The sequence below is a fragment of the Nycticebus coucang genome, chromosome 18 (genome assembly GCF_027406575.1).
Source record: "Nycticebus coucang isolate mNycCou1 chromosome 18, mNycCou1.pri, whole genome shotgun sequence".
Lineage (NCBI taxonomy): Eukaryota > Metazoa > Chordata > Mammalia > Primates > Lorisidae > Nycticebus > Nycticebus coucang.
Window position 1 is genome coordinate 53,687,389 of NC_069797.1, and position 8,868 is coordinate 53,696,256.

General features: G+C 48.3%; 1 protein-coding gene across 2 annotated transcripts; it reads right to left on the reverse strand.

Annotated features, from left to right (window-relative positions):
- Positions 1–1,194: 1,194 nt before the first annotated feature.
- Positions 1,195–8,804, reverse strand: PNPO (pyridoxamine 5'-phosphate oxidase). 2 transcript variants are annotated; one of them, XM_053567829.1, is made up of 7 exons: positions 8,540–8,804; positions 7,398–7,522; positions 6,172–6,271; positions 4,755–4,808; positions 4,373–4,501; positions 3,968–4,038; positions 1,195–3,699 (listed from the first exon to the last, which is right to left on the reverse strand). In XM_053567829.1, exons 1-7 carry the CDS (start codon positions 8,675–8,677, stop codon positions 3,531–3,533), a joined length of 786 nt encoding a protein of 261 aa, XP_053423804.1. In that variant the 5' UTR covers positions 8,678–8,804; the 3' UTR covers positions 1,195–3,530. The 2 variants fall into 2 exon arrangements, with proteins under 2 accessions (XP_053423804.1, XP_053423805.1); XM_053567830.1 differs by lacking the exon at positions 7,398–7,522 and having other exon boundaries at positions 8,540–8,661.
- Between the last annotated feature and the right edge of the window lie 64 nt (positions 8,805–8,868).

The following is an 8,868-nucleotide window of genomic DNA, read 5'->3' on the forward strand; positions in this document are numbered from 1 at the left end:
GCAGGCCCAGGCTGGATTTGAACCCACCAGCTCTGGTGTATGTGGCTGGCGCCTTAGCCACTTGAGCTACAGGTGCCACCCCAGACCTTCTACTCTTTTTTTTTTTTTTGAGACAGAGCCTAAAGCTGTCGCCCAGCAACCTCCAACTCCTGGGCTCAAGCGATTCTCCTGCCTCCACCTCCTAAGTAGCTGGGACTACAGGTGACTGCTACAATGCCCGGCTATTTTTTGGTTGCAGCTGTCATTGTTGTTTGGTGGTCCCGGGCTGGATTTGAACCCGCCAGCTCAGGTGTATGTGGCTGACACCTTAGCTGCTTGAGCCACAGGCACCGAGCCCCCTTCTACTCTTGATTCTCTTCTGCTGGGGGACAGGAAACTAAGGCTGGGAACAAAGAAAGGGAGCATAGACACCTTCTGCAGAAGGGCAGATAGGTAAGAGAGGGGGCAATATGTAGGCCTTAGGATCCTGAGAGGGGGCCATCATTGGAGGGGGCTATATAGACTCTGGAATCAATGGCATAAAGCCAACCAGATTCCAGGATGGGTGTCCCCTAAGGTCCCAGACTATAGGCACTTCCCACATTAGTCTGTTCTGGGGTTCTCTGAGGCAGGGGATGAAGATGGACCCTGGGCCACTGACCCAAGTTTCTACACGATACGGGCACTGTACTACCACCTCCTCAAGCACCAACATTACCCTTCCAAGTAAGAGCATGCGAGGTCCCTCTACCTCTTGCATGCCCACCCTGTTCCACAGCTCTAGTGATCTCTGCAGGAACCTTCCAGGGAATGTCCATGTATATCCCTAAGCTGTAGGGTTGGGAGGATGGAGATGTGGCCGCCCAGGGAGGCAGTGAGGCAGCTGCAAGTTTCCACCAGAGGAGGAGGAGGAACCGAGAGTGCAAATATGTACAGGACTGGGAAAGGCTACGGGTTATCGACCACAGTTTCACTGGGACGCGACCCAAGCCGAGGAAGGGGGGCAGAGGAGGCCAGCTGGAACTGGCCTTCACTGCCCAGAGCCAACCCTGGGCAGCGGGCTCCCCCTGGTGGACACCCAGTTTACATGGTGGGAGAAGCCAGGTGGGAGGAAAGTTGCTTAAATTCCCCAACTTCCTTCTTCCTGGGGGGAGGGGAGAATGAGGCAAGACAGGCTAGGTGGAACATTAATATCACAAATGGCTGATGCGTTGTTTTTTTTTTTTTTTAATTAAATCATAGCTGTGTACACTGATATAATCATGGGGGGCTGATGAGTTTTTATTACAGATTTGGCACAAGTGACTGAAATGGTAATAGCTGAGACCACACTCAAAGCTGGGAGGATACTCAGCCCCTAATAACACAAGTCAGGTGTGGTATATGTACTCATAAAAGTCATAGTCTACAGCACAACAAAAAGGGCAAGATAGGTTATGACAGCAGCCACTCCTTTAGGTGGCCACAGATTAATGGGCCTTCCTATACTCAGGCTTCAGGGGACATCCACAGGAGGCTGCCCTTGGAAGAGTTCTGCCAATAACAGTGACTGAAGCACACACATACAGTTAAAGGAAGCAGTTTTCAAGAGTTGCAAGTTCAATACCAACCAGTGCAAATAATAGTCATTCTGTGACTCTGGCTTAGTCATAGCAAACATTCGCCCAGCCTTGCTCCTCTCTGTGGCTGGTAGGCCACTTGCTTATCCAGGCTGTCCCTGGTCAGCAGGTTTGAACTCAAGGAAAGCAAATACAATCCAGCATAACACTCAGCCAACTGATCCTCATTAAAGGATCATAGTCTGTGAAGGTGGGTTATAGGCATCCTCAAACTTTTTAAACAGGGGGCCAGTTCACTGTCCCTCAGACCGTTGGAAGGCCGGACTATAGTTTAAAAAAAAAAAAACTATGAAAAATTCCTATGCACACTGCACATATCTTATTTTGAAGTAAAAAAAAACAAAACGGGAACAAATACAATCATACTGCCTCATGTGGCCCGTGGGCCGCAGTTTGAGGACCCCTGGGAGAGGTTAAGGCTATATTTCTAGTCACCTGGGGGATCTTGTTAAAACGCAGAAATCAGATTTAGTGGGTCCCAGTGAGCCCAAAGGTCTGTGTCTCTAACAGGCTCCCAAGTAACACTGACGCTACTGGCCTGTAGCTCACACTGTGAATAGCAAGGATCTAGACCAGGTCTTGACCTTGGCTGCACAATTCCCTGGGGAACTGGAAAATTCCCAGTGCCCAGGCTGCATGTGTCATCTCTGCGGGTGGGACCCCAGCACCAGGATTTTTAAAACTCCCCAGATAATTCCAATGTGGTGACAACCAGTTATCTAGAAATCATTAGTGGTGGTGGGGAATAGGGGAAGGGGATATGTGAGTAGTCTGAAGAGCATAATCCCTATAATAATTTAATTTTATATTTGGAAAATGAAATGTGTGTGTTTCCATAAACAAACATAGACAGCAAAGCTTGATTAAAACCCTCCTGGCCTGTTGATACCAGCATATAAATCCCTTCTACAAAATTCCTGGCTGACTGGATTGAAAACTTCTAGTGACAGAACATTCCCTCTTAAGCAGGTCTGATTGTTTGAAATCTCTTCCCATTTTGAGATGAAAAACTACTCCCTGCAACTTCCACCTATGGATCCCATAAAGCTACAGAGAATAAATTTAATCTCTTTTCCATAATGCTGTGCTTCAAACAATGGAAGGCAGCAATTATGGGAAGCGCTATAAAAACATCCTATCAGTAAGTGAGTTAAAGTTCTTTTAGTTGCAAACAACAGAAATCAATTTCAGCTAGTTTAATTAAAAAAATAAAGTTTACAGAGATATGGCGGTGTGTTTTGAAGCAGGAAGAGGACTACACAACACAGACTTGGGAAGGAGGGAATCAAGGTGGTTCAGGGAATTACAACAGCAGCAGTCAGAGGCTGTTGCTTCTTGGTTGCCATTAATGACTTGGCTATAATGACTCATAAGGATTTGGATCTCTGCATTTCAAATTCCAATTTTTTTTTTTGAGACAGGGTCTTGCTATGCTTCCTAGGCTGGTCTTGAACTCCTACACTACAGTGATCCTCCTGCCTGAGCCTCTAAAAATGCTGGGTTTATAAGTGTGAACCATCCACTGGCCAAATTTCAAATTATCAATAAGACAATCTGATTGGCTAGATGGCCTCAGGTAGCTACAAAGGAACCAATCAGCTTTGGCCAGCATGGCTGACATGGTAACAGCTGGGGATGCCAGTAACACCAGAAAGTTACACCAGCTGCTATCCCTAGAGGGAGCTATTCCAATAAATCACATACAATGTTAAGAAAATAATTATGAGATTATTTCCCATTTGTGATTCTCTGTGACACTGTTACACTCCATTTGAACAGCTGAGAGCCAACTAAGTACAGACACCTTGGAGGATGTACACTGCAGAGTCTTAACTATAGGGGTGAGGAGGTAAATGGATTGAGCTTAGAAGGGCCTGGCTCCCAATCTCACGCCCTCTCAGCACCTGGCCCCAGCACCTGGCAGATCCAGATTCAAGGTGCAAGTCTCTCATAGAGCCAGTCTTCCTCCCCACAGTGGGTCATTGGCCCCAAAGGGGAATCTCCTATCGAGAGGCCCCGCCGAAAGACAATGCGGTCATGCAGGCGGTTGGTTTGGCCTTGCCAGAATTCCATCACCTGTGGGTACAGGATGTAGCCACCCCTGCAAGGAGAACGAGACGTTTCAGCACTCTGTGTTTTTTTCCAGCCAGGCTAGTCTCCCATCCCTATCCCTCCTCCTTCATCCCAGGGTCTCTTGAAGGAAGAGATGTATCTGATGAGGACTGGGAGGATCGCTTCTCGGCCTTTTGGCTAAGATCAAGTGTAGGACTGGGAGGATGAGCAGATCTATAATTCCACAGACAGGGTAGCTTCAGGTAAACATGAGGGTCCTGGTGTCCCTTTCCAGACGACTACCACGTATCACTCACCAGTATTTTGGCTTAGGTACTTCTTGGTTTTGGTAGAGCTGCTCTAGTTCCTCGTTTTTCTGTCTCAGATACTGTCCAGGGAAGGGAGATAGAGGAAAGGCCAGGCTCAGTCAATAATTCATTTAAAAAGGATTTACTTATACTGAGCATGTGCACTGGGGCAAGTGTTAGAGACACAGGTAAGCAAGGCAGACTGGCCTCTGTCCCCTAGGAGCACACAGTCAGAGGAGGCTCAGACAGAAGGTGTATTTCCCCACTCCTCACTCTCACCTCCTCCAAGGAGATAGCCCTTTTCACATTTTCCACTTTGCTGGATAAAGTATGCCCTGGCAACCCCTGGGAATAGCATCTGAGGATGAGCCAAGGCCTCTGACACCTGGAGGACTACATAGGAGCCCCACTCACCTCCCGATCAGGGATCACAGAACTCTGGTGGCTGACCACAGCCCCAATCTGGCTGCTCTTGGGGCGAGAATGGAAGTAGCATGCAGCTTCCTCCTCGGGCAGCTTCTTCACGGGGCCTTCCACACGCACCTGTTCAGGGAAGGCCCTGGTTGAATGGTGTCCAATGCCCCCTGCCCTCACAGCACAGGTCCTGTTCCTCTCAGTTCTTTTATCAACTGCTTTAGCACTCCTGACTCCAAATAGACAGGCTAACTGAGAGCTATTTGGGGGTGAAGTGCCCATGTTAGATGCTTGCCCAGACTGCAAACCTTACTAGACTCACCCATAAACTCAGGCCCTGTAAACCCAGTCCACCCAGCTTGTCTTGGGAAAGTTCACTCACCTGACGGTTAAGGGGCTCCCAGTAGAAGACAAGGGAAGCAAAGGGATTAGAGTCCTGGAAATAAAAGAGAATCCACAGCCATTAGGAACGGGAGAGGATGCCTTCAGCATGCAGGAGGGAGGCATGAGATCTGCAGCATGCAGGCCCACCAGCCCCATTCACTGTAATATCTCATTCAAACCCCAAAGGCAGACCTGTCACAGATGTGGAGACGGACTCAGAGAGGCTAAGTAACATGCTCAAGGTCACACAGTAAGTAGTAGAGCTGGATTTAAGCCAGTCTGACACCAAACTGAGGCTTGGCCATTTCTCCCACCCTTAGATTATCAAGTCCTGATAAATGCATGTTCGGCTGTCATGGACTCAGGGAGGGCTACTCGCTTTGGATTCATTTACTGAATGCATTCAAAGTGCCAACTTTAGGCTTGGTGCCCGTAGCTCAGTGAGTAGGGCACCGGCCACATGCACCGAGACTGGTGGGTTCAAACCCGGCCTGGGCCTGCTAAACAACAAGGACAACTGCAATTACAAAACAGCCAGTTTGGGCGGCGCCTGTGCCTCAGTCGGTAAGGCACCGGCCCCATATGCCAAGGGTGGCGGGTTCAAACCCGGCCCCAGCCAAACTGCAACAAAAAAATAGCTAGGTGTTGTGGCGGGGCACCTGTAGGCCCAACTACTCGGGAAGCTGAGGCAAGAGAATCGCCTAAGCCCAGGAGTTGGAGGTTGCTGTGAGCTGTGTGACGCCATGGCACTCTACCGAGGGCCATAAAGTGAGACTCTGTCTCTCTAAAAAAAATAAAATAAAATAACCAGGCGTTGTGGCAGGCACCTGTAGTCCCAGCTATTCAGGAGGCTGAGGCAAGAGAATCACTTAAGCCCAAGAGTTGGAGGTTGCTGTAAGCTGTGACACCATAGCACTCTACCGAGGGTGACATAGACTGTCTCAAAAAAAAAAAATGTGCCAACTCTGTGTCTGACACCAGGAGAAGTACAAGGGGTACAGATGCAGCTCTACTTTCCCAAAGCTTACTGTTTAGAAGAAGAGACAAACATAAGTCACATAATCACGTAAGTAAACATACAGTTACAAATCAAAAAAAGGGAAATAGTAAAGCTGCAAGTTATAATGACATCAAATTGCACCAGCTGACACAGCATTAAGAGTCAAGGAAGGCCTTCCTGGGGGAGGTAACATGTGGGCTGAGGCTTGAAAGTGTCATTAAGTATCTTTTAGATGGCTGATAGGGGTGGCACAGGTAAAAAAAGAACATTTGTTCATTCAAGGTAAAGACCATGGGCAAGTGCGCACACAGGCCTTGAGGCAGGAGGGTGCCTGCTCAGAAAGCAGGTAGGCTGGGGCATGAAGTGGCAAAGGTTGGGCCCTCAGGTCCCAGAAAGGATTGCTGCCAACCCTCACCAGCTCTTTTCCTTTTCGACTCTCGAAGTTAGTAAAGAAGCGGAAGCCATCTTTGCCAAAACCCTTCAGCAGCAACATGCGGGCAGATGGTTTTCCATCCCTAGGGACGAACAGCACAGCAGCATGGTCACAGCCCACTTTAGTGTCCTCATAAGGTTCCCTACCCTACAAGGTGTCCTAGTACCCCCTTCAGCTATATCCCCCTCATTCAGCTGTCAGCCTACCCATCCCCACATGTACTGTAGGTATAACACCATTGCCAACAGCCCTGTTACGGACTGAATTGTGACCTCCTAAATCCTAACCCTAAAAACATGACTGTATTTGGAGATAGGGCCATTAGGGAAGTACTTAAGTTTAAATGAGGTCATGGGGTGGGGCCCTAACCCAATAGGACTGTTGTTCTTGTAAGAAAATGAGAAGACACCACAGAGCCCACCCCTCTGCACACAACACAGGGAAAAAGCCCCAGGAGGACACATAAAAGGCAGCTGCCTACAAAGCCACTAGGAGAGGCCTCACCGGAAATGAACCCTGGTGGCACCTTGATCTCAACACTTCTAGCCTCCAAAACTGCAAGAAAACAGACTCCTGTTGTTTAAGCTACCCAATCTATAGTATTTCTTTATGGCAGCCTTAGCAAATTAATAAGGCCCTAAGGACAGGGACAAATAATGATGTAATCATCCCACTTAGAGATCACAGAAGGTGCTCTTGTATCTGAGCTTGGGGGACACTTAGGAGCCCTGCCTTCAAGTCCTTACACTTGTGTGAAGGGGGACAAGAAGTGTTGAATGGAGGCTAATATGAGAGTGTCTCAAAGGACATCTGATTGTCAAATGAATGATATAGCCAAGTACCATGCTAGATTTCAAGAGGCTAGAGCTTCATGAAGAGGTCCTAGGAGAAATACTAATAGCAGTTGAAGGGTAAATGGGGTTTGGATAGATGAAAAGAGGAGGGAGGCAAGGGTCATGTGTGGGTATATTAAAGGGCAGAGATGAACAAGGCACTGCATGGTATCACTGAAATGGAACTTAGTCTGGTCTTTGGTTTGTTTATAGGCAAGGCCATAGACACCTCAAAAGGACAAATACTTTGCCTGAGCCACACAGCATGTTAATTACAGAGCTGGAACCATAAAGTTGGCATCCATAGAGTTGGGAGCTTCCTGAGTTTGCTACTTCATCTGTACCCACCCACAGGGGTACCATGGCTATGCTCACCTGGTACAGGTAGCCAGACACATGGCATTGGCTTCCCCTATGTCAGGACATTGAACAGCCTCCTCAAACCAGGCAGCAAACTGCTTCATTGGGTCCAGAGAGGTCAGATGAGTTTCCTCAAATGCCTGGGAAGGGAGTTTTATTGCACTTAATAAACACATAACTGCTTACTATGTACCTGGCACTGTCCTAAGCACTTTTTTTTTCTCTTTTTTTTTTTTTAGCACTTTTCAAATAGCAGCTCATTTTGTCCTTATGACAGTGACCTCAATGACCTCAACAATGACCTTTAACAATATTTAAAAAACAGTTTCTAGTAAGCAGATTCTCTGCTCTATTTTACAAGTGAAGAAACAGGCATAAAAAGGTCTGATAACATGCCCAGTCCCACTGCTAGTGATGGATGAATCAGGGTTTCATGTCCTGGATGTCAAACCTATCTGAGTCAGAATCAGCTGGGAAGCCTTAAAAAACAAAAAAGAAAAGAGGTTCTTGAGCTCCATTCCCATAAGTTCTCATTCAGTAAGTTTGAGGTTTAATGATAAATAGCACTTTAACATTTCTGGAAATGCTCACATGCAACCAGGTTTGGTAATTACCGGTCTGGGCCCTAATTTCAAAACTATTCACTTGGTTCCTATGCTAAGGAGAGAAAAGGAAAAGAATTTCCAGTGGTGAGCAGAAGGTACTTAAAGCAGTAGCTAAGAGCTTTCTCCTCCCCTCCTCTGTGAATCTCGTCCCACTTCCTGCCCCATATTCCACTTATTTTAGTTATTAAACATGCGGTAAACTGTTTATCACGGTTCTAAGCACTTTACAAATATCTAAGCCCCACAACATTCCTAGAAGGTAGGTGGTAGTACTTTACAGATGAGGAAACTGAGGCCCAAAGAGATTAAGGGTTTCAAGCCATGTAGGCGCCAGAGCTTGAGCTCTTACCCGCTAGTACAGGCTGCCTCTTAACTCATCTTCATCCACGTCTCTCTAGAACCCCCCTCCCCAGGTGGTTGTCTTGGAACACTCCTCCCATAGGGGTGACCCCGAACCCCTATGGGGCTTTTCTAACTCCCCTCCCCTCCGCAGACGACTCGGGCACCCCTATTCCCCCGCCCCCTACGGGAGGCCTATCTAGACGGCGGCACCTCTTGGTCCCCGCGGTAACTCTTGCGCATGGGTCCCAAGTCCATGGCAGCACCGCGACCACACAGGCGGCGGAGGTGGCCTGGCCACTCGGCAGGTCGCCCGAACGTCGTGATGACGCCCCACAACCCCCACGTCATGGGGGCCGCCGGCCACGTGACACGGCGTCGCCCAGCGCCGGGTTCCGTTGGGTTCGGAACCAATTTTTCAGCCCGGGTATCTACACCGAGGAAGGACGAATTTGCCAGTCTTCCAGCCAAGCTAACAGGTCCCAAGTCTCGGAGCCAATGGGAGTTCAGGATCAGAGGAGGGAGACAGGGAGGGAGAGGTC